This window comes from Peromyscus californicus, unplaced genomic scaffold (genome assembly GCF_007827085.1).
Source record: "Peromyscus californicus insignis strain IS unplaced genomic scaffold, ASM782708v3 Scaffold_11__1_contigs__length_118956290, whole genome shotgun sequence".
NCBI lineage: Eukaryota > Metazoa > Chordata > Mammalia > Rodentia > Cricetidae > Peromyscus > Peromyscus californicus.
The window spans coordinates 14,328,517-14,354,912 of NW_026294402.1; the positions used below are offsets into that span (position 1 = coordinate 14,328,517).

General features: G+C 39.2%; 2 protein-coding genes across 2 annotated transcripts; both read left to right on the forward strand.

The window, feature by feature from the left end:
• Positions 1-8,528: 8,528 nt before the first annotated feature.
• On the forward strand, positions 8,529-18,952 carry LOC128102388 (nucleolar transcription factor 1-like). The gene is made up of 3 exons (XM_052726107.1): positions 8,529-10,028; positions 16,742-18,001; positions 18,917-18,952. The coding sequence occupies exons 1-3, from the start codon at positions 8,736-8,738 to the stop codon at positions 18,950-18,952; spliced, it is 2,589 nt and encodes an 862-aa protein (XP_052582067.1). The 5' UTR covers positions 8,529-8,735.
• Positions 18,953-24,256: 5,304 nt separating this feature from the next.
• Positions 24,257-25,873, forward strand: LOC128119682 (upstream-binding factor 1-like protein 1; the record flags this gene model as incomplete). Its single annotated transcript, XM_052753126.1, has 1 exon — positions 24,257-25,873. A coding segment is annotated over exon 1 (1,308 nt), but the record flags the coding sequence as incomplete, so codon positions are not given.
• Positions 25,874-26,396: the final 523 nt, after the last annotated feature.

Genomic DNA, 26,396 nt, shown 5'->3' on the forward strand with positions numbered 1-26,396 from the left:
AGCTGACTTTTCATCCCTAGCCAGAAACACATTTGCAGCCGATCAAATTCCCCAGTGGACGATGAAGGCAATAACACCTTACGATATGCCCAGCTGTTCTCTACATCCTGGGCATTCTTAATGACTTTGACTTTGGGTGAGACACCTTACTTCCAATAAGGTGCTGAAAGTTCCTAGTGTGTTTCTCTTGGGTGTCATAATTGATTGCTGTATCAAGTGGCTTTTCTATTCTAACTTTGGCAAAAGCCCTAAAAACTGCCTTAAAAAATATTTATTGATTGATTGATTGTTTTTTGAGACAGGGTTTCTCCGTGTAGTTTCAGAGCCTTTCCTGAAACTCACTCTGCAGCCCAGTCTGGCCTCGAACTCACAGAGATATTTTAATACAATAAGTTTGTTTGTTTGTTGTTTGTTTTTTAAAGAATTCTCCCAGTCTGGCCTTGAACTTGCTATGCAGGCAAAGGCAATCTTGAACTCCTGAGGAGTGTGCCCCCATGCACCGTTTCTATGGTTATGGGAATGGAACTCAGATCCTTGTTCATGCTAGATGTTCCTTCTACCAACTGTGCCACATCCCCTGCCATGACAACTTATTTCTAAATGTTTGTAAACTTTTAAAGCCCCATCAGCTCCTTCAATAGTGGCTCTTTAGACTGTCCTAACCCAATGTCTCTGTCAGTCTCAATTTTAGAAATAAATACCTTTTCAAATACATTTTCATATCAAAATGAATTCCCCTACATATGGATGAATACATGGAAAATTAGAATGAAATTATTTCAAAGGCACAGCAGACTGTGAGGTAGACACAATCCCCAAATATAGCTTAAGAAAGCAAGCTGTTATGTAAATAAAGAATGTCAGAATTTTGTTGGTTTTTTACTTTTTTGAGACAGGGTTTCTCTGTCCTGGAACTTGCTCTATAAACCAAGCTGGCCTCGAACCCATAGATCTGCCTGCCTCTGCCTCCTGAATGCTGGGATTAAAGGCATGCTCTATCATACCAGGCTAAATATATGGTTTTAAGTAACTGTCCAGTATCTAACAGCTGGGACAAGAATTACCCCCAATCACAAACAGTATGAAATGTTACTTGTATTCCACATAAGTATTTTGGGAACTGTTTATATAATTTGCTAGTTTCCAGGCTTTGGGCTGGTATCTAAAAGTACACAAAAATTCAGTTAGGTTTATGAGAGAAAAGGTGGCAACTAATGATTAAAGTAACTAAATTATTTTCAAATTTCAATTTTCCCCACCCTATCTCAATTTTGACAGCCAATAGAAGTTTGACAAGTGGAAGTTGATGCATCATTTATCTCTTTGTCAATTTGATTAATCTTCCAAAATTAAAATTAGCATCTTGATTCAGTCAACATTTAATAAGCAACTATTACATGACACACATTGCACAAACTCCTGAGGATGTGATACTTGCCATTACAAGACCTATGATGGACTGATAAGGTAATCATTGGATAAATTATTTCATATAACAAGTTCTAAGAAAAAGCAGTATTACCTCCAATATGATCGCCGCCGATACCCTATTAGGCGGCATCTGCAGTCTGAGTCCTGAAAATCCATTGTAAAAAGTGTGATTGGCTAGCTCCAGAGTCTTCGGCCTTTGATTACTATGGAATCTGCAAGCATTCGGAATTTCTGCTCCATTAAGTGTATCACAGAAGGCTGCTGTTAAGTAATGCTTTCTAATAATTAGCATCTTGGCAGATATTTGCAGTTTGCAAAGAACATGTAAAAGACCAATACTATTGATATTTGCTAACTTTTTCTAAAAAATTTTCTTTAAAGCTAAATATGAAATGAAAAACATTTTCTATTGGAAACCAGTCTCTCCATAAAACTATTTGATCTACTCATTTGGTGAGCCTCCAAAATAGACTGCTTTCCCATTCATCAAGTCGAATGCTTTTATATAAATATTTTTTTCTTCCTCTTCTCACATTTTAGAAGCATCCTTACAACTCCAAAATCAAGTCACTTCAACTGGTTTATGTCTAATCTTTTGAAAAATGATTAAATAGAGCTAGGTGTTGTGGCACACACTTCTAATCCCAAAACTAAAGAGGCTTAGGAGATTTACCTCAAAAACTTGGAAGACATCTTGTACTAAGTAATGAACTCCAAGCTAGCCTGAAATACATAGGCCCTGTTTTTAAAACAAAAACAAACAAGCCAGTGTGAAATGTGTACCAATAAAACAATATATATAGCATATTTATCTTAATAATATTTTAATAATTAAGTGTTAGAAAGGGTTTAGTGACTAGATATTTGTCACATCCACATTCTCAACAGTGGCTATATCAGAAATTCCACCTTTAAGATTTAGCCTTATTCTAAATGCCCTCTTTATAAACACAAGCATTAAACCATTAAAGATATCACAAGGTAACACCACTACAGAAACGGTCATAGGCTACATGATATGGTCATTGAGACAGCAATGCTTACTTTCCAAAAAGCAAGTGTTGAGTACCTTGAGTACTGTGATTCACGAGAAGAGAGGCATTCCAGTTGAGCATTTCTAAGATTCTGGGCACAATTTTCATTACAAATAGAAATTGACATGCTATAGTGTTAGCATACTGATCAATATAGAGAAACCTGTGGGACAGATGATAGACGAAATAAAGGTAGTGAGAAAAGACTAGCAAAGAGGAGAAGAAATTTAGAGAAAAAGCAGAAACCATGACTGGATGGTTTTCTTCTGATGTCACAATTACTCTACTCAACAATAAATGTAGAAATTAGGGAACAGCCACCTATTTCAAGTGGAGGTGAAGGTCTCTGCCTCAGCTCCTCTCAAGCCGACATTCCAGTTAGAATACTGGTAAGTTACAAACACTGGCCTTTAACCCCGATTTTCCCACTTAGCATTGTTCACCTCTTATCATTAACATACACATTCCATCTGTTACTCATGACACTTTGCCAGCATTAATCATCCTAGTGTCTTTTCTTTCTGTGTTCTCTACTTTCCTTCGGTAACCTTGGTGTCTCAGTGCTCCTACATCCTCTCTAAAAGCTTCTTTTTCTGGTATTTATTCTCATTTGATGATACCATTTTCTAGAAGCTAGCTAACAAGCCATTTTATCTTCCTACCATCCTTCATCAGAGTGTAGCACGAATCTTAAAAGGTCTTGCCAATTCCTCAGCTGATCCTGTTTTCTCAGACTGGAAGCCTCTGAGTCCTCATCCAGAATGAATCTCAGTTGAACTGTTGCTCAAAAGTCTAAAAGCTTAACCAGCTCTAGTTCCTGGTTTTCATGCCTCATATACCTTTCTGCTTTCTGACACCACTTCCTGGAATTAAAGGTGTGAGTCACCATGCCTGGCTGTTTCCAGTGTGGCTTTGAACCCACAGAGATCCAGACAGATCTCTGCCTTCAGAATGCGAGGATTAAAGGCGTGTGTGCCACCATTTTCTGGCCTCTATATCTAGTAACTGTTCTGTTCTCTGACCCCAGATAAGTTTATTAGGGTATTTTGGGGAACACAATATCACCACATCAGAGGTCAGAAGTGAAAAAGGCTTTTGGTCTACTGCCTTGCTCTACTCTGCAAAATCTTTTGAAGTCTCCTTCATACATTTGCTTCATGTCTGGATCCTTCCTGCAAGCTGAGCACCTACTACCATGTTCCCTGGTAGTAATGACTGTCCTTTAAATTTTATGTCCAACCCATCTTTGACCTCAGTTTTTCATATTATTTCCTCAGTTTCTTTACATCTCACACCCAAACCTTCAGAAGACTATAATGATTCTGCAATCCAAACACAACTGCTTTCCACCTTCACCACACAGACACACACACACACACACTACTTAAGGTAGTGTTCTTCCTAAAGCAACAGTCAGATCACTCCAAAGCCTCCCCTTTAAATTTAAAAACAAAATTCAGACTTGTGATAGTGATCACCAAAGTCCATGTGATCTAGTTTTAAATTCCACCTCCCTTCACGGGAAACCTTCATCAAGGAGAAAAATGTAAAACCAACACATGTAGACTAGGCAACCCCATATCAACAGATCATTAGCATCACAAAGAAACTACTGAAGGCCCAGTGGTGTCATGATTTCCTGATGATGGTGTCAGTCTGCATGTCTTCTAGTTAAGGAGACAGTGTGACATGGTAAATGACCTAGAGAGTCCCCAGCTTTCTTTAACAGTATTTCCCAGGGATCCCCCAACAAAAGACAAAATAGGAAGACAGTAACTAATAAGTTTATAATGGAGACAATTGTTGGAAAAGTTAAATAATTCTGTGCTCTTTTTCCATTGAGTTAAAAAGTCTTTATTAAATAGTTACTCTTGGTGACCAACTAGATTGGCTGAGAACAGCCCACTTCATTTAATAAGAGTATAAACCTTGTCCTCACACAATAATCACACCCCATTTTCTTTTTTTTTTAAATAAAGATTTATATATTTATTATGTATACAGTGTTCTGCCTGCATGTCTGCCTGCAGGCCAAAAGAGGGCACCAGATCTCATTAAGGATGGTTGTGAGCCACCAGGAGGCTGCTGGGAACTGAACTTAGAACTTCTGAAGTGCTCAGTGCTCTAAACAATTGAGACACTGAGCCATCTCTCCAGCCCCACTCCCCATTTTCTTAAACTGCATTGTCAATAATAGGATTCAGTGTTAATTCTGTGCTTAAGTCATAAACTACCAGAGAAAGACTTGCTAGTCCTTTTCAGTATGTAATATCTCCTATGAAGAATTCTTTGTTTGTTTGTTTGTTTTTTGAAACAGGATTTCTCTGTGTAGTTTTGGTGCCTGTTCTGGATCTTGCTCTATAGGCCAGGTTGGACTTGAACTCACAGACATCCTGGCTCAGCCTCCCAAGTGCTGATTAAAGGTGTGAGTCACCACCACTCGGCTTTTAATTATTTATATATTTATTTATCTATCTTTCCATTTATTTATTTGAAAAAGTCTTTTTTCTCGGAAACAGACAGGTTTGTATAACAGCAAATATGTAAAGTTACTTTTTTGATGATTAGATGATCAATTTATAACAGACTCTGAGTTTGACCTTGAAATGTAGGTGACAGGTTAAGGGAAGAAATAGTAAGATTATCATGGTGTAATCCATCTAACTGGGGAGCAGCGGATTCAATCAATGTTTTCTGACCCTTACAAAGAACAAATCTGTTCCAAGATATTATTCTAAGCTCCAAAATATATAATCTATCATCAACAAAATTAAATACATAGTTTTTTAAAAAATAATAGTATATACTAATTATGGAAGAGTGAATTTTTTCGTGATATTTGAAATCATGGATTAGTCAGGGTTCTCTAAAGGGACAGAACTGATAAAATGACTGTACAATTAACAGGAAACTTATTAGAGTGTATACTGAAGATGTGGTTTGAGTAGCCCAACAATGGCTGTCTCACAAACAGAAGGCTGAGAATCCAGTAGTTGTTCAGTTCATGAGGCTGGATGTCTCTTCAGTCCAAATATGGCCTTGAAGTCTTGAAGGATTCCTGGAAAGCTGCTTGTCTTCAGTCTATATGGGAATCCTGATGAAGCTGGATTTAATATTGGCCACAGCAACAAAATAGACAAAATTCCCAGCATGAGTGAGGGCAAGCCAGCAAAAAGAAGTTTCTTCCATGTCCTTTGTGTGGGCTCCACCAGAAGGTATGGCTCAGACTTAGAGTGAATCTTCCTCCTTCAAATCAGCTGAGTGAGAAAATTTCTTACTCAGCCTGGTATGGGGTTGCATGCCTTTGATCCCAGCACATGGGAGCCAGAGGCAGGTAGATGTCTGTGAACTGGAGGGTCAACTTGATCTACATAGTAAGTTTCAGGACAGCCAGAGCTACATAATAGAGAGACCCTGTTTCAGAGAGAGAGAGAGAGAGGGAAGGAGGGAATTCCTTACTGGAGTGCCCAGAAGCTTGGAATTTAGATGAACCAAGATTGGCTGCCACAATAAGTTTCTTTGCATTTATTAACATGTGGAAGCATTCATGATGGAAGTGTTCATGAAGAGCCCTGCTTCATCCATACCAGAACAGCAAAAGACCCATGAGGGCTAAAACACCCCTCAGGGTATATCCAGTGGGCTAAGGAAGGAGATTGTATAAATTAATTAAATCAGACTAACATATAAACACTCTACCTTAGGGTGGGGCTTTCAGATCTGTATATAAAGGCTTCAGAACTGCAAGATGTGCTCAGTTCAGAGTCACAACTGCTGTCCAGGGAGTCCAGGAGACACAGCACCCCTGAAGCAGAGAGCGGACTATCTGACAAGCATTGTTGAGACCAGAGCATGGGAGGTGAGTTGAAATCCTGACTTTATATTTCTTTTTCAGATTTTAAGTTTTCTCAAATAGATGTATTGGACAGAGTTAATAAAGAGGACACCAGCTGGTGGTGGTGGTGAATGCCTTTAATCCCAGCACTCAGGGGGCAGAGGCAGGTGAATCTCTGTGAGTTGGAGGCCAGCCTGGTCTACAGAGTGAGTTCCAGGACAGCCACAACTCTTTCACAGAGAAACCCTATCTCAGAAAATAAATAGATAGATAGATAGATAGATAGATAGATAGATAGATAGATAGATAGATAGAAAGATACAAACATACATAGACAGATAGAAAGATAGATAGATAGATAGATAGATAGATAGATAGATAGATAGATAGATAGATGAGTAAATAGAGCACCGTTATTTTCTGTTTCCTGTTAAACTACAGAATTTTGATCTATCATTTTAAAATTTAAAATGAATGTAATTTTTTTCTGTCTCCTTTATGATTCTTGTGATACTAAATTTTGAATGTATCGATATATGTAGTTCTATTTTTAGTATGCGACCTGAACTTAGTGCACATTATAGAATTCATAAAATGCAATGTGTATAAAACCTTCCACAGTATAAGAAGCTACAGACTTGTGTCTCATGTTTTTAAAAGCTTTTTAAAAATAATATGTTATTAGTGCATTATGAAACATTCAGATAGTAACATTATACATTTGCTGAGGTGCTAGTGCTGGAGACTCAGCTCATTAATAACTTGCCTAGCACACGTTTTGGTCTATCCCTGGCACTAAAAAAATATTCAAAACAAACAGATGAAACCACTCAGTTTTACTGGTCCCTACTTGGGAGCTTCAGGCAGGAGGATCCTGAGTGAGAAGGCAGACTGTGGTTAATAATGTTGATTTTGACACAATTTAAAAAGTTCAAGGTAAGCTTTCTATTTAGATCCAGCTGATCTTATCAATTTTCTTTGCAGAGAGTTTTTAAATGGTGGATGGTTTTCATCTTTATTTCTACTTTATTATATTTTAAAACAACTCTCAGTGTTATTCTCAAGTATTCAGAAGTTTACTCTCAAGATTTCTCCTTTGAGAGGATTGGCCTCCCCCAAGGATGAGCCCTCTTATTGGCTGCTCAACTCAGAGTGTTTAGCCCTGAAACTATATATACACAAACAACAACTAAAGGCTCAGCAGATTACATGCAATTTGGCTTAGGTAAGGTTCAGAGAACATTTTTGAAAAAATTAGGAGAATATTCAGAGTGATCTGTTGAACCACATTCCAGAGAATTTACACTAAAAAGGACAATATTGGTGAGAGACTAGCAACCGTCAGAGCTGTTGCCATGTATTCGAGTTCTAGGTTCCAGATACTTGTGTGGTAGAAAGAGTAGTCAAATAAAACTGCAAATGTGGTAATGAAATGCTTGTTGGAAACCTATGCAAGGTGATGCAGCATAGAGCTCTTACTCCCGGACACAGAGTCCTGGAGACTACATAAATCCGTCATTTATTACAGAGTCACATTCAAACCATGAAAATGCCACAGTTGGATGTCTAGGGAGTTCAGTGTCTTGTCTCCTGTTTTCAGCTCATTTGCATGTAAGTGATGAACTGCTTGGCTCTATCCAGAGAGCAGTCGGATTCCTTGTGAAAGTCCTTTTGTTCTTAGTCATTTAGTCTTATTGTTTTCGCTTTTTATTCCATCCTCACTGGGCCCTCTTGTCGCCTTCTTCTTCTTCTTCTTCTTCTTCTTCTTCTTCTTCTTCTTCTTCTTCTTCTTCTTCTTCTTCTTCTTTCTCCTCCTCCTCCTCCTCCTCCTCCTCCTCCTCCTCCTCCTCCTTCTTCTTCTTCTTCTTCTTCTTCTTCTGTCATCTAAGCTTCCCCAGCCTGTTGTTTATTTCATTCACATTTATTTATTTATTTGTTTGTTTTATGTTTGTTTGATTGAGTATCACTGTATGACCCTTATTGCCCTAGAATTTGCTCTGTACCACAGACTGCCCCTGAATTTACACAGATTTGTTCCCTGGTGCTGAGAATAAAGGTGTACCCCCCATGCCCAGCTTCATTACCACATTTTTCAGGCAAGCTCTGCTAATATTTGGAAAAGGAGGCCAAAGATGTTATAACTACGTTATAAGACAAAAAAACTTTTGTTTGAAAGAAGAAATAATTGCCTTACAGTGTTAATAGTAAATTAATGGTATAAGTAACATGTTACAAGTGATACCTGATTTTTTCTTTACATCCAATAATGAAGTCTAACATTCATTTTATTTCTCTTCAGAAATACAGATTCATTCTAACTGTGGAATTCAGAAACTATCTACAAAGTTGTACGTGTTTGTCTAAGCAGTTCGAGCTACAGTCAAGGTGTTTGTACAACTGAGATATTATTAGTGGGCACAGAACCTAAGCTAGTGATGGCATCACTTGATAAAGATTATCCATGGTCCCAAGGAGACATTCTGAAGTTACTGGAATGCATCAAGAAAAATATCCCCTCAGATGACTCCAGATCATTCAAAAAAACCCAGGAAGACCTAGACTGGGGCAAAGTGGCTTTTAAACATTTTTCAGGAAAAATGTGCAAACAAAAGTGGAAGCAACTTTCTCATACTTTGAGGAAGGTCCGCACACTGTCAGAATTAGTGCTAGAAGCCAGTGAACATCTGAAACAACAGCCCAAAAGGAAGAAACATCCTGACTTCCCCAAAAGACCCCTGACTGCCTATCTGCGCTTCTACAAGGAGCAGCGGGCTAAGTACTCTCAGCGCTATCCTAAATACAACAACTCGCAGCTGGCCAAACTCCTGGCTGAGAAATACAATCAGCTGCCAGGGGAGATCAAGGAGAAATATATTCAGGACTTCCGGAAGGAGAAACGGGACTTTGAGGAAAAAGTGACTAAATTCAAGAGAAGCCATCCTGATGTAGAGCACTGTAAGAAATCTGTGGTGCGCAGGAGCCAGGAAACCAAAGTCCCTAAGAAATCACAAAGAGGTATGGAAAACGTGAAGTCTCCTCCAAAGACAGATCTTCCCAAAACATTACCCTCGGTGATGAAATTTCAGGGAGAACCCAAGAAACCCCCTATGAATGGATACCACAAATTTCACGAAGATATGTGGTCAAGTCTGGAGCTGAGCCATCTACCCTGCAGGGAGCGCTGGGTTGAGATTAGCAGAAGATGGCACAAAGTCCCAAAGAGCCAGAAAGAGCACTATGACAGCCAGGCCGAGGAGCTACAGAAACAATACCGGGTGGACATGGACCTCTGGCTCAAGGGATTGTCATCTGAGGAGTACACCGCCTACAGAGAGGCAAAGGCCACCTACGGTAAGCGAAAGAACTTTGCCATGTCTGGAGGCAGAAGCCCCAAGTGTGGACAGACAGATCAGCAGTCTGCTTCAGCTGAGGAGCAGCAAAAAAGGCCTGGGGAAATGCAAGGGCTGCTGGCTCCTGGAACAGATTCCTCAGAGACTGTTCAGGGCGCTGATGGTGGCTCCCAGGTATCCAGGCAGAATATGATGGAAGATGGAGAAGAGGAAGACTCTAGCAGCTCCTCGGATGACTCTAGCAGCTCCTTGGACGACTCGAGCAGCTCCTCAGAGGACTCCAGCAGCTCCTCGGAGGACTCTAGCAGTACAGATGAACATGAAGAAGAAGATGGCCCTACCGTGGAGGCGCAAGTCTCTGATCCCAGCACTCGGGAGGTAGAGGAAGGTGGATCTCTCAAAAAACAGAAAGATGAAGATGATGGACATCTCTCTTAGCGGAGTCCTCAGATTTAGACTCCATTTTCGTCACTTTCATATCCTAAATCATTGTTTAAGACCCAGGGTATCCCTGACAGAGAGGGAACTGTCTTCTCTGTGCTTTTGTACTCCCTCGCTTTTTTTTCTCCTACATCCTTCCTTGGCTTACTAAATGCAAAGGAGTACAGTTTGGGGAGAGGGAGTTTGCCATAGCACTGCCTTCATCAGGTGAATAGGCTTAGGAAGACACTGCTGTAAAAGCTACTATCATTTTATTCCAACAAACTATAGAACCAGTTTTACAAAGTTGGGCACTTGTGTATACAGTTCTCTTAGTCCTTGTGATTCAGGATAAGTAGAAACACAGATAGATACAGATAAATACTCTATTCTCTGAACTTATCTGATGTCTTTAATACAACATCGGCACCACACTACCGTCATTATTTTGCTTACTGGCATTTTAGATATATTTAATGTTACTTTATCGTTTTGCTTCTGAATAATCTAAGCTGTTTTCATGAATATTACCATTATAGAAATTGTTTAAGACCTTAGAGACTTTATATTTGTACCTAAATTTTATTTCTTTTAGCTTACACATAAATTATAAAGCTTGTACATATTAATAGAGTACTAGATATTTTTATAAATTGTACAATGTGTAATGTTTAAATCGGTTAAATATATGTAGCTCTTCAAATATTTGTCATTTATTTAAGGTGAAATTTCCCAAAATAATTTCTTTTGGAAATGTATAGCACATTATCATTCTTATCTTAGTGAATCACTGTTTATGTGTTCTTGCATGAAAGATTGTTTTGATGCATATTTTGCAACCCATAATTTTGTACTTTTCTGATTTGCCCAAGCTTCTAAAGATGTTAGATCAGATGCAACAATATTAACAGATAATAGTGATAAATTTGTGTCATTTTAAAACACTTAAGCTAAAACTTGCAGGATTTGCTATCATGAAACTGTTGATATATAAGTTTGAATTAAATTATAGCATATTGCCAGAAGTGGATATTTACTTATACAAATAAACAATTTTAATGAATGATGTTTATTAATTTTGTCCTATCTTTAATGATGTATTTTTTCTATAGCATAATCCTCAGAGTTCTTTAAAGATACACAGAAAGTACTATTATTGCTTCTACTTTGGGGCCACAAAAAAGCAATAGCCTACTTAGTGGCCATCTTCTGCATGACTATGTAGTATCTCCCTGTCTCTTCTGGTTAGTTTTGTCTGACATCTATTATGTCAGATATTAGCATAGCTACATCTGCTTGGCCTTGGGTGCATTTGCTTGGAATACCTGTTTCTATCCTTTGACCCTGAGAAGACTTCTGTCCTTGATGATAAGGTGTGTTTCTTGAATAAGCAGAAAGACCTCAGTTTTTCATATTATTCCTCAGTTTCTTTCACATCTCACACCCAAACCTTCAGAAGACTATAATGATTCTGCAATCCAAACACAACTGCTTTCCACCTTCACCACACACACACACACACACACACACACACACACACACACACACTACCTAAGGTAGTGTTCTTCCTAAAGCAACAGTCAGGTCACTCCAAAGCCTCCCCTTTAAATTTAAAAACAAAGTTCAGACTTGGGATAGTGGTCACCAAAGTCCATGTGATCTAGTATTAAATTCCACCTCCCTTCACGGGAAACCTTTATCAAGGAGAAAATTGTAAAACCAACACACGTAGACTAAGCAACCCCATATCAACAGATCACTAGCATCACAAAGAAGCTACTGAAGGCCCAGTGGTGTCATAATTTCCTGATGATGGTGTCAGTCTGCATGTCTTCTAGTGAAGGAGACAGTGTGACATGGTAAATGTCCTAGAGAGTTCCCAGTTTTCTTTAACAGTATTTCCCAGGGATCCCCCAACAAAAGACAAAATAGGAAGAGAGTAGCTAATAATTTTATAATGGAGACGATTGTTGGAAAAGTTAAATAATTCTGTGCTCTTATCCCATTGAGTTAAAAAGTCTTTATTAAATAGTTACTCTTGGTGACCAACTAGATTGGCTGAGAACAGCCCACTTCATTTAATAAGAGTAGAAACCTTGTCCTCACAGACACAATAATCACACCCCATTTTCTTTTTTTTTTTTTAAATAAAGATTTATATATTTACTATGTATACAGTGTTCTGCCTGCATGTCTGCCTGCAGACCAGAAGAGGGCACCAGATCTCATTACGGATAGTTGTGAGCTACCACATGGCTGCTGGGAACTGACTCAGAACCTCTGGAAGTGCTCAGTGCTCTAAACAATTGAGACACTGAGCCATCTCTACAGCCCCACTCCCCATTTTCATAAACTGCATTGTCAATAATAGGATTCAGTGTTAATTCTGTGCTTAAGTCATAAACTACCTGAAAAAGACTTGCTAGTCCTTTTCAGTATGTACTATCTCCTGTGAAGAATTCTTTTTTGTTTGTTTGTTTTTTGAGACAGGATTTCTCTGTGTAGTTTTGGTGTCTGTTCTGGATCTTGCTCTGTAGGCCAGGCTGGCGTCGAACTCACAGAAATCCTGGCTCTGCCTCCCAAGTGCAGAGATTAAAGGTTTGAGTCACCACCACCCAGCTTTTAATTACTTTAATTACTTATTTATTTATCTAATTATCTTTCTATTTATTTATTTGAAAAATTCTTTTTTCTCAGAACCAGACAGGCTTGACTAACAGCAAATAGGTAAAGTTACTTTTCTGATGATTAGATAATCAATTTATAACAGACTCTGAGTTTGACCTTGAAATGTAGGTGACAGGTTAAGGGAAGGAAGAGGAAGAGGATCATGGTGGAATCCAACAAACTGGGCAGCACCTGATTCAATCGATGCTTTCTGACCCTTACAAAGAACAAATCTGTTCCAAGATATTATTCTAAGCTCCAAAATATATAATCTATCATCAACAAAATTAAATACATATTTTTTTAAAAAAAAATAGTATATACTAATTATGGAAGAGTGAATTTTCTCGTGATATTTGAAATCATGGATTAGTCAGGGTTTTCTAAAGGGACAGAACTGATAAAATGACTGTACAATTAACAGGAAACTTATTAGAATGTATACTGAAGATGTGGTTTGAGTAGCCCAACAATGGCTGTCTCACAAACAGAAGGCTGAGAATCCAGTAGTTGTTCAGTCCATGAGGCTGGATGTCTCTTCAGTCCAAATATGGCCTTGAAGTTTTGAAGGATTCCTGGAAAGCTGCTTGTCTTCAGTCTATATGGGAATCCTGATGAAGCTGGATTTAATATTGGCCACAGCAACAAAATAGACAAAATTCCCAGCATGAGTGAGAGCAAGCCAGCAAAAAGAAGAAGTTTCTTCCATGTCCTTTTGTGTGGGCTCCACCAGACGGTATGGCTCAGTCTTAGAGTGAATCTTCCTCCTTCAAATCAGCTGAGTGAGAAAATTTCTTTCTCAGCCGGGTATGGGGGTGCACGCCTTTGATTCCAGCACATGGGAGCCAGAGGCAGGTAGATCTCTGTGAACTGGAGGGCCAACTTGATCTACATAGTAAGTTTCAGGACAGCCAGAGCTACATAATAGAGAGACACTGTTTCAGAGAGAGAGAGAGGGAGGGAGGGAATTCCTTACTGGAGTGCCCAGAAGCTTAGACTTTAGATGAACCAAGATTGGCCACAACAGTAACATTTATTAACATGTGGAAGTGTTCATGATGGAAGTGTTCATGAAGAGCCCTGCTTCATCCATACCAGAACAGCAAAAGAGCCATGAGGGCTAAAACACCCATCAGGATGTATCCAGTGGGCTAAGAAAGGAGATTGTATAAATTCATTAAATCAGACTAACACATAAACACTCCACCTTAGAGTTAGGCTTTCAGATCTGTATATAAAGGCTTCAGAACTGCAAGATGTGCTCAGTTCAGAGTCACAACTGCTGTCCAGGGAGTCTAGGAGTCACAGCACCCCTGAAGCAGAGAGCGAACTTTCTGGGAAGCATTGTTGAGACCAGAACATCTGGAGATGAGTTGAAATCCTGACTTTATATTTCTTTCTCAGATTTTAAGTTTTCTCAAATAGATGTATTGGACAGAGTTAATAAAGAGGACACCAGCTGGTGGTGGCGGTGAATGCCTTTAATCCCAGCACTCAGGAGGCAGAGGCAGGTGGATCTCTTTGAGTTGGAGACCAGCCTGGTCTACAGAGTGAGTTCCAGGACAGCCACAACTCTTTCAGAGAGAAACCTGTCTCAGAAAATAATTAAATAGATAGATAGATAGATAGATAGATAGATAGATAGATAGACAGACAGATAGATAGATAGATGAGTAAATAGAGCACCGTTATTTTCCATTTCCTGTTGAACTACAGAATTTTGATCTATCATTTCAAAATTTAAAATGAATGTGATTTTTTCTGTCTCCTTTATGTTTCTTGTGATCCTAAATTTTGAATGTATGGATATATGTAGTTTTATTTTTAGTATTAGATCTGAACTTAGTGCACATTATAGAATTCATAAAATGCAATGTGTATAAAACCTTCCACAGTATAAGAAGCTACAGTCTGGTGTCTCATGTTTTAAAAGCTTTTTAAAAATAATATGTTATTAGTGCATTATGACACATTCAGTTAGTAACATTATACATTTGCTGCTAGTGCTGGAGACTCAGCTCATTAATAACTTGCCTAGCACATGTTTTGTTTTATCCCTGGCACTAACAAAATATTCAAAACAAATAATTGAACCACTCAGTTTTACTGGTCCCTACTTGGGAGCTTCAGGCAGGAGGATCCTGAGAGAAAAGGCAGACTGTGGTTAATAATGTTGATTTTGACACAATTTAAAAAGTTCAAGGTAAGCTTTCTATTTAGATCCAGCTGATCTTATCAATTTTCTTTGCAGAGAGTTTTTAAATCATAGATGGTTTTTATCTTTATTTCTACTTTATTATATTTTAAAACAACTCTCAGTGTTATTCTCAAGTATTCAGAAGTTTACTCTCAAGATTTCTCCTTTGAGAGGATTGGCCTCCCCCAAGGATGAGCCCTCTTATTGGCTGCTCAACTCAGAGTGTTTAGCCCTGAAACTATATGTACACAAACAACAACTAAAGGCTCAGCAGATTACATGCAATTTGGCTTAGGTAAGGTTCAGAGCACATTTTTGAAAAAATTAGGAGAATATTCAGAGTGATCTGTTGAACCACATTCCAGAGAAATTACACTAGAAAGGACAATATTGGTGAGAGACTAGCAACCGTCAGAGCTGTTGCCATGTATTCGAGTTCTAGGTTCCAGATACTTGTGTGGTAGAAAGAGTAGTCAAATGAAACTGCAAATGTGGTAATGAAATGCTTGTTGGAAACCTATGCAAGGTGATGCAGCATAGAGCTCTTACTCCCGGACACAGAGTCCTGGAGACTACATAAATCCGTCATTTATTACAGAGTCACATTCAAACCATGAAAATGCCACAGTTGGATGTCTAGGGAGTCAGTGTCTTGTCTCCTGTTTTCAACTCATTTGCTTGTAAGTGATGAACAGCTTGGCTCTATCCAGAGAGCAGTCAGATTCCTTGTGAAAGTCCTTTTCTTCTTAGTAATTCAGTCCTTTTGTTTTTGCTTTTTATTCCATCCCCACTGGGTCCTCTTGTCACCTTCTTCTTCTTCTTCTTCTTCTTCTTCTTCTTCTTCTTCTTCTTCTTCTTCTTCTTCTTCTTCTTCTCCTTCTTCTTCTTCTTCTTCTTCTTCTTCTTTTTCTGTCATCTAAGCTTCTCCAGCCTGGTGTTTATTTCATTCACATTTATTTATTTATTTGTTTGTTTGTTTGTTTGATTGATTGAGTATCCCTGTATAACCCTTATTGTCCTAGAATTTGCTCTGTACCACAGACTGCCCCTGAATTTACACAGATTTGTTCCCTGGTGCTGAGAATAAAGGTGTATCCCACCATGCCGAGATTCATTACCACATTTTTCAGGCAAGCTCTGCTAATATTTGGTAAAGGAGGCGGAAGATGCTGTAACTATGTTCTATATAAGGCAAACAACTTTTATTTCAAAAGGAGAAATTATCATCTTACATTGTTAATAGTAAATTAATGGTATAATTAACATGTTACAAGTGATACGTGTTTTTTTTGTAAATCCCAATAATGAAGTCTAAATTTCATTTTATTTCTCCTCAGAAATACAGATTCACACTAACTGTGGAATTCAGAAACTATCTACAAAGTTGTAGGTGTTTGTCTAAGCAGTTCTAAGGTGGTAGAAAGCAGAAAGGTACATAAAGCTTGAGAATCAGAAACTAGAAGCATTTGGCGGGTTAAGCATTTGAGTGGTTAAGCATTCAGGCTTTTGAGCGGCAGTTCAGCTGAGAGACATTGGGAGGAGGACACAGAAGCTTTCAGTCTGAGAAAATAGGAGCAGCTGAGAAGTTGGCCAGGTGAGGTTAGCTGTGGATGGTTCTGTCTCTCTGATCTTCCAGTAATCACCCCAATAACTGGCCCCGGGTTTGATCTTATTAATAAGAACTGTTAATATTCATGCTACATCTGTTTATCAGATAACATCTGATAAACTGTTAAGGTGTTTGCACAACTGAGATATTATTAGTGGGCACAAAACCTAAACTAGTGATGGCATCACTTGATAAAAGGATCCATGGTCCCAAGGAGACATTCTGAAGTTACTGGAATGCATCAAGAAAAATATCCCCTCAGATGACTCCAGATCATTCAAAAAAACCCAGGAAGACCTAGACTGGGGCAAAGTGGCTTTTAAACATTTTTCAGGAAAAATGTGCAAACAAAAGTGGAAGCAACTTTCTCATACTTTGAGGAAGGTCCGCACACTGTCAGAATTAGTGCTAGAAGCCAGTGAACATCTGAAACAACAGCCCAAAAGGAAGAAACATCCTGATTTCCCCAAAAGACCCCTGACTGCCTATCTGCGCTTCTACAAGGAGCAGCGGGCTAAGTACTCTCAGCGCTATCCTAAATACAACAACTCGCAGCTGGCCAAACTCCTGGCTGAGAAATACAATCAGCTGCCAGGGGAGATCAAGGAGAAATATATTCAGGACTTCCGGAAGGAGAAACGGGACTTTGAGGAAAAAGTGACTAAATTCAAGAGAAGCCATCCTGATAAGAAATCTGTGGTGCACAGGAGTCAGAAAACCAAAGTCCCTAAGAATTCACAAAGAGGTATGGAAAACGTGAAGTCGCCTCCAAAGACAGATCTTCCCAAAACATTACCCTCGGTGATGAAATTTCAGGGAGAACCCAAGAAACCCCCTATGAATGGATACCACAAATTTCACGAAGATATGTGGTCAAGTCTGGAGCTGAGCCATCTACCCTGCAGGGAGCGCTGGGTTGAGATTAGCAGAAGATGGCACAAAGTCCCAAAGAGCCAGAAAGAGCACTATGACAGCCAGGCCGAGGAGCTACAGAAACAATACCGGGTGGACATGGACCTCTGGCTCAAGGGATTGTCATCTGAGGAGTACACCGCCTACAGAGAGGCAAAGGCCACCTACGGTAAGCGAAAGAACTTTGCCATGTCTGGAAACAGAAGCCCCAAGTGTGGACGGATAGATCAGCAGTCTGCTTCAGCTGAGGAGCAGCAAAAAAGACCTGGGGAAATGCAAGGGCTGCTGGCTCCTGGAACAGATTCCTCAGAGACTGTTCAGGGCGCTGATGGTGGCTCCCAGGTATCCAGGCAGAATATGATGGAAGATGGAGAAGAGGAAGACTCTAGCAGCTCCTCGGATGACTCTAGCAGCTCCTTGGACGACTCGAGCAGCTCCTCAGAGGACTCCAGCAGCTCCTCGGAGGACTCTAGCAGTACAGATGAACATGAAGATGAAGATGGCCCTACGGTGGAGGCGCAAGTCTCTGATCCCAGCACTCGGGAGGTAGAGGAAGGTGGATCTCTCAAAAAACAGAAAGATGAAGATGATGGACATCTCTCTTAGCGGAGTCCTCAGATTTAGACTCCATTTTCGTCACTTTCATATCCTAAATCATTGTTTAAGACCCAGGGCATCCCTGACAGAGAGGGAACTGTCTTCTCTGTGCTTTTGTACTCCCTCGCTTTTTTTTCTCCTACATCCTTCCTTGGCTTACTAAATGCAAAGGAGTACGGTTTGGGGAGAGGGAGTTTGCCCTAGCACTGCCTTCATCAGGTGCATAGGTTTAGGAAGACACTGCTGTAAAAGCTACTATCATTTTATTCCAACAAACTATAGAACCAGTTTTACAAAGTTGGGCACTTGTGTATACAGTTCTCTTAGTCCTTGTGATTCAGGATAAGTAGAAACACAGATAGATACAGATAAATACTCTATTCTCTGAACTTATCTGATGTCTTTAATACATACATCAGCACCACACTACCGTCATTATTTTGCTTACTGGCATTTTAGATATATTTAATGTTACTTTATCGTTTTGCTTCTGAATAATCTCAGCTGTTTTCGTGAATATTACCATTATAGAAATTGTTTAAGACCTTAGAGACTTTATATTTGTACCTAAATTTTATTTCTTTTAGCTTACACATAAATTATAAAGCTTGTACATATTAATAGAGTACTAGATATTTTTATAAATTTTACAATGTGTAATGTTTAAATCGGTTAAATATATGTAGCTCTTCAAATATTTGTCATTTATTTAAGGTGAAATTTCCCAAAATAATTTCTTTTGGAAATGTATAGCACATTATCATTCTTATCTTAGTGAATCACTGTTTATGTGTTCTTGCATGAAAGATTGTTTTGATGCATATTTTGCAACCCATAATTTTGTACTTTTCTGATTTGCCCAAGCTTCTAAAGATGTTGGATCAGATGCAACAATATTAACAGATAATAGTGATAAATTTGTGTCATTTTAAAACACTTAAACTAAAACTTGCAGGATTTGCTATCATGAAACTGTTGATATATAAGTTTGAATTAAATTATAGTATATTGCCAGAAGTGGATATTTACTTATACAAATAAACAATTTTAATGAATGATGTTTATTAATTTTGTCCTATCTTTAATGATGCAATGATGGAATTTTTCTATAGCATAATCCTCAGAGTTCTCTAGAGATACACAGAAAGTACTATTATTGCTTCTACTTTGGGGCCACAAAAAAGCAATAGCCTACTTAGTGGCCATCTTCTGCATGACTATGTAGTATCTCCCTGTCTCTTCTGGTTAGTTTTGTCTGACATCTATTATGTCAGATATTAGCATAGCTACATCTGCTTGGCCTTGGGTGCATTTGCTTGGAATACCTGTTTCTATCCTTTGACCCTGAGAAGACTTCTGTCCTTGATGATAAGGTGTGTTTCTTGAATAAGCAGAAAGACCTCAGTTTTTCATATTATTCCTCAGTTTTTTTCACATCTCACACCCAAACCTTCAGAAGACTATAAGGATTCTGCAATCCAAACACAACTGCTTTCCACCTTCACCACACACACACACACACACACACACACACACACACACACTACCTAAGGTAGTGTTCTTCCTAAAGCAACTGTCAGATCACTCCAAAACTGCCCCTTTAAATTTAAAAACAAAGTTTAGACTTGGGATAGTGGTCACCAAAGTCCATGTGATCTAGTTTTAAATTCCACCTCCCTTCATGGAAAAGCTTCATCAAAAAGAAAATTGTAAAACCAACACATGTAGACTAGGCAACCCCATATCAACAGATCACTAGCATCACAAAGAAGCTACTGAAGACCCAGTGGTGTCATAATTTCCTGATGATGGTGTCAGTCTGCATGTCTTCTAGTGACAGAGACAGTGTGACATGGTAAATGTCCTAGAGAGTTCCCAGATTTCTTTAACAGTATTTCCCAGGGATCCCCCAACAAAAGACAAAATAGGAAGAGAGTAGCTAATAATTTTATAATGGAGACGATTGTTGGAAAAGTTAAATAATTCTGTGCTCTTATTCCATTGAGTTAAAAAGTCTTTATTAAATAGTTACTCTTGGTGACCAACTAGATTGGCTGAGAACAGCCCACTTCATTTAATAAGAATATAAACCTTGTCCTCACAGACACAATAATCACACCCCATTTTCTTTTTTCTTTTTTTTTTTAAATAAAGATTTATATTTATTATGTATACAGTGTTCTGCTTGCATGTCTGCCTGTAGGCCTGAAGAGGGCACCAGATCTCATTACGGATAGTTATGAGCTACCAGGTGGCTGCTGGGAACTGAATTCAGAACCTCTGAAAGTGCTCAGTGCTCTAAAACATTGAGACACTGAGCCATCTCTATAGCCCCACTCCCCATTTTATTAAATGCATTGTCAATAATAGGACTCAGTGTTAATTCTGTGCTTAAGTCATAAACTACCTGAAAAAGACTTGCTAGTCCTTTTCAGTATGTACTATCTCCTGTGAAGAATTCTTTTTTGTTTGTTTGTTTTTTGAGACAGGATTTCTCTGTGTAGTTTTGGTGTCTGTTCTGGATCTTGCTCTGTAGGCCAGGCTGGCCTTGAACTCACAGAAATCCTGGCTCTGTCTCCCAAGTGCTGAGATTAAAGGTTTGAGTCACCACCACCCAGCTTTTAATTACCTACTTATTTATTTATTTATCTAATTATCTTTCTTTTTATTTATTTGAAAAATTCTTTTTTCTCAGAACCAGACAGGCTTGACTAACAGCAAATACCTAAAGTTACTTTTCTGATGATTAGATAATCAATTTATAACAGACTCTGAGTTTGACCTTGAAATGTAGGTGACAGGTTAAGGGAAGAAATAGTAAGAGGATCATGGTGGAATCCAAAAAACTGGGCAGCCCCTGATTCAATCGATGCTTTCTGACCCTTACAAAGAACAAATCTGTTCCAAGATATTATCATCAACAAAATTAAATACATAGTTTTTTTAAAAATTAGTATATACTAACTATGGAAGAGTAAATTTCCTCATGATATTTGAAATCATGGATTAGTCAGGGTTCTCTAAAGGGACAGAACTGATAAAATGACTGTACAATTAAGAGAAAACTTATTAGAGTGTATACTGAAGATGTGATTTGAGTAGCCCAACAATGGCTGTCTCTCAAACAGAAGGCTGAGAATCCAGTAGTTGTTCAGCCCATGAGGCTGGATGTCTCTTCAGTCCAAATATGGCCTTGAAGTCTTGAAGGATTCCTGGAAAGCTGCTTGTCTTCAGTCTATATGGGAATCCTGATAAAGTTGGATTTAATATTGGCCACAGCAACAAAATAGACAAAATTCTCAGCATGAGTGAGAGCAAGCCAGCAAAAAGAAGAAGTTTCTTCCATGTCCTTTTGTGTGGGCTCCACCAGACGGTATGGCTCAGTCTTAGAGTGAATCTTCCTCCTTCAAGTCAGCTGAGTGAGATAATTTCTTACTCAGCCGGGTATGGAGGTGCATGTCTTTGATCCCAGCACATGGGAGCCAGAGGCAGGTAGATCTCTGTGAACTGGAGGGCCAACTTGATCTACATAGTAAGTAGTAGGACAGCCAGAGTTACATAATAGAGAAACACTGTTTCAGAGAGAGAGAGACAGGGAGGGGGGGAATTCCTTACTGGAGTGCCCAGAAGCTTAGACTTTAGATGAACCAAGATTGGCCACCACAGTAAATTTCTTTGCATTTATTAATATGTGGGAGCATTCATGATGGAAGTGTTCATGAAGAGCCCTGCTTCACCCATACCAGAACTGCAAAAGAGCCATGAGGGCTAAAACACCCCTCAGGGTATATCCAGTGGGCTAAGGAAGGAGATTGTATAAGTTAATTGAATCAGACTAACATGTAAACACTCCACCTTAGGGTGGGGCTTTCAGATCTGTATATAAAGGCTTCAGAACTGCAAGATGTGCTCCGTTCAGAGTCACAACTGCTGTCCAGGGAGTCCAGGAGACACAGCACCCTTGAAGCAGAGAGCAGATTTTCTGGCAAGCATTGTTGAGACCAGAGCATCTGGAGGTGAGTTGAAATCCTGACTTTATATTTCTTTCTCAGATTTCAAGTTTTCTCAAATAGATGTATTGGACAGAGTTAATAAAGAGGACACCAGCTGGTGGTGGCGGTGAATGCCTTTAATCCCAGCACTCAGGAGGCAGAGGCAGGTGGATCTCTGTGAGATGGAGGCCAGCCTGGTCTACAGAGTGAGTTCCAGGATAGCCACGACTCTTTCACAGAGAAACCCTGTCTGGGAAATAGATAGATAGATAGATAAATAGATAGATAGATAGATAGATAGATAGATAGATAGATAGATATAGATGAGTAAATAGAGTCCGTTATTTTCCATTTCCTGTTGAACTACAGAATTTAATCTATCTCTTTAAAATTTAAAATGAATGTGATTTTTCTGTCTCCTTTATGTTTCTTGTGATCGTAAATTTTGAATGTATGGATATATGTAGTTCTATTTTTAGTATGGGATCTGAACTTAGTACACATTATAGAATTCATAAAATGCAATGTGTATAAAACCTTCCACAGTATAAGAAGCTACAGTCTGGTGTCTCATGTTTTTAAAAGCTTTTTAAAAATAATATGTTATTAGTGCATTATGACACATTCAATTAGTAACATTATACATTTGCTGCTAGTGCTGGAGACTCAGCTCATTAATAACTTGCCTAGCACACGATTTGTTCTATCCCTGCCACTACAAACATAATCAAAACAAATAATTGAAATCACTCAGTTTTACTGGTCCCTACTTGGGAGCTTCAGGCAGGAGGATCCTGAGTGAGAAGGCAGACTGTGGTTAATAATGTTGATTTTGACACAATTTAAAAAGTTCAAGGTAAGCTTTCTATTTAGATCCAGCTGATCTTATCAATTTTCTTTGCAGAGAGTTTTTAAATGATGGATGGTTTTTATCTTTATTTCTACTTTATTATATTTTAAAACAACTCTCAGTGTTATTCTCAAGTATTCAGAAGTTTACTCTCAAGATTTCTCCTTTGAGAGGATTGGCCTCCCCCAAGGATGAGCCCTCTTATTGGCTGCTCAACTCAGAGTGTTTAGCCCTGAAACTATATGTACACAAACAACAACTAAAGGCTCAGCAGATTACATGCAATTTGGCTTAGGTAAGGTTCAGAGCACATTTTTGAAAAAATTAGGAGAATATTCAGAGTGATCTGTTGAACCACATTCCAGAGAAATTACACTAGAAAGGACAATATTGGTGAGAGACTAGCAACCGTCAGAGCTGTTGCCATGTATTCGAGTTCTAGGTTCCAGATACTTGTGTGGTAGAAAGAGTAGTCAAATAAAACTGCAAATGTGGTAATGAAATGCTTGTTGGAAACCTATGCAAGGTGATGCAGCATAGAGCTCTTACTCCCGGACACAGAGTCCTGGAGACTACATAAATCCGTCATTTATTACAGAGTCACATTCAAACCATGAAAATGCCACAGTTGGATGTCTAGGGAGTTCAGTGTCTTGTCTCCTGTTTTCAGCTCATTTGCTTGTAAGTGATGAACAGCTTGGCTCTATCCAGAGAGCAGTCAGATTTAGGGCACTGCAGTGTGAAAGTCCTTTTCTTCTTAGTCATTTAGTCTTATTGTTTTGCCTTTTTATTCCATCGTCACTGGGCCCTTTTGTCGCCTTCTTCTTCTTCTTCTTCTTCTTCTTCTTCTTCTTCTTCTTCTTCTTCTTCTTCTTCTTCTTCTTCTCCCTCCTCCTCCTCCTCCTCCTCCTCCTCCTCCTCCTCCTCCTCCTCCTCCTCCTTCTTGTTCTTTTTCTTCTTGTTCTTGTTCTTGTTCTTGTTCTTGTTCTTGTTCTTGTTCTTGTTCTTGTTCTTGTTCTTCTTCTTCTTCTTCTTCTTCTTCTTCTTCTTCTTCTTCTTCTTCTTCTTCTTCTTCTTCTTCTTCTTCTTCTGTCATCTAAGCTTTCCCAGCCTGGTGCATATTTCATTCATATTTATTTATTTATTTATTTATTTATTTATTTATTTATTTATTTTTGTTTATTGGAGTATCACTATATAACACTTATTGTCCTAGAATTTGCTCTGTACCCCAGACTGCCCCTGAATTTACACAGATTTATTTCCTGGTGCTGAGAAAAAAGGTATACCCCACCATGCCCAGATTCATTACCACATTTTTCAGGCAAGCTCTGCTAATATTTGGAAAAGGAGGCTGAAGAAGATGTAACTATGTTATATATAAGGCAAACAACTTTTATTTCACAAGGAGAAAATATCGCCTTACAATGTTAATAATTAATGGTATAAGTAACATGTTACAAGTGATACCTGATTTTTTTTTTTTTTGGTAAATTCCAATAATGAAGTCTAACATTCATTTTATTTCTCTTCAGAAATACAGATTCATTCTAACTGTGGAATTCAGAAACTATCTACAAAGTTGTACGTGTTTGTCTAAGCAGTTCGAGCTACAGTCAAGGTGTTTGTACAACTGAGATATTATTAGTAGGCACAGAGCCTAAGCTAGTGATGTCATCACTTGATAAAGATTATCCATGGTCCCAAGGAGACATTCTGAAGTTACTGGAATGCATCAAGAAAAATATCCCCTCAGATGACTCCAGATCATTCAAAAAAACCCAGGAAGACCTAGACTGGGGCAAAGTGGCTTTTAAACATTTTTCAGGAAAAATGTGCAAACAAAAGTGGAAGCAACTTTCTCATACTTTGAGGAAGGTCCGCACACTGTCAGAATTAGTGCTAGAAGCCAGTGAACATCTGAAACAACAGCCCAAAAGGAAGAAACATCCTGACTTCCCCAAAAGACCCCTGACTGCCTATCTGCGCTTCTACAAGGAGCAGCGGGCTAAGTACTCTCAGCGCTATCCTAAATACAACAACTCGCAGCTGGCCAAACTCCTGGCTGAGAAATACAATCAGCTGCCAGGGGAGATCAAGGAGAAATATATTCAGGACTTCCGGAAGGAGAAACGGGACTTTGAGGAAAAAGTGACTAAATTCAAGAGAAGCCATCCTGATGTAGAGCATTGTAAGAAATCTGTGGTGCGCAGGAGCCAGGAAACCAAAGTCCCTAAGAAATCACAAAGAGGTATGGAAAACGTGAAGTTGCCTCCAAAGACAGATCTTCCCAAAACATTACCCTCGGTGATGAAATTTCAGGGAGAACCCAAGAAACCCCCTATGAATGGATACCACAAATTTCACGAAGATATGTGGTCAAGTCTGGAGCTGAGCCATCTACCCTGCAGGGAGCGCTGGGTTGAGATTAGCAGAAGATGGCACAAAGTCCCAAAGAGCCAGAAAGAGCACTATGACAGCCAGGCCGAGGAGCTACAGAAACAATACCGGGTGGACATGGACCTCTGGCTCAAGGGATTGTCATCTGAGGAGTACACCGCCTACAGAGAGGCAAAGGCCACCTACGGTAAGCGAAAGAACTTTGCCATGTCTGGAGGCAGAAGCCCCAAGTGTGGACAGACAGATCAGCAGTCTGCTTCAGCTGAGGAGCAGCAAAAAAGGCCTGGGGAAATGCAAGGGCTGCTGGCTCCTGGAACAGATTCCTCAGAGACTGTTCAGGGCGCTGATGGTGGCTCCCAGGTATCCAGGCAGAATATGATGGAAGATGGAGAAGAGGAAGACTCTAGCAGCTCCTCGGACGACTCTAGCAGCTCCTCGGACGACTGGAACAGCTCCTCAGAGGACTCCAGCAGCTCCTCGGAGGACTCTAGCAGTACAGATGAAGATGAAGATGAAGATGGCCCTACGGTGGAGGCGCAAGCCTCTGATCCCAGCACTGACGAAGTAGAGGCAGGCAGATCTCTCAAAAAAAAAAGAAAGAATGATGAAGATGATGGACATCTCTCTTAGCGAAATCCTCAGATTTAGACTCCATTTTAGTCACTTTCATATCCTAAATCATTGTTTAAGACCCAGGGTATCCCTGACAGAGAGGGAACTGTCTTCTCTGTGCTTTTGTACTCCCTCGCTTTTTTTTCTCCTACATCCTTCCTTGGCTTACTAAATGCAAAGGAGTACAGTTTGGGGAGAGGGAGTTTGCCATAGCACTGCCTTCATCAGGTGCATAGGCTTAGGAAGACACTGCTGTAAAAGCTACTATCATTTTATTCCAACAAACTATAGAACCAGTTTTACAAAGTTAGGCACTTGTGTGTACAAATGGTCAGTTACATCTAAGACAGTTCTCTTAGTCCTTGTGATTCAGGATAAGTAGAAACCGATAGATACAGATAAATACTCTATTCTCTGAACTTATCTGATGTCTTTAATACATACATCAGCACCACACTACCGTCATTATTTTGCTTACTGGCATTTTAGA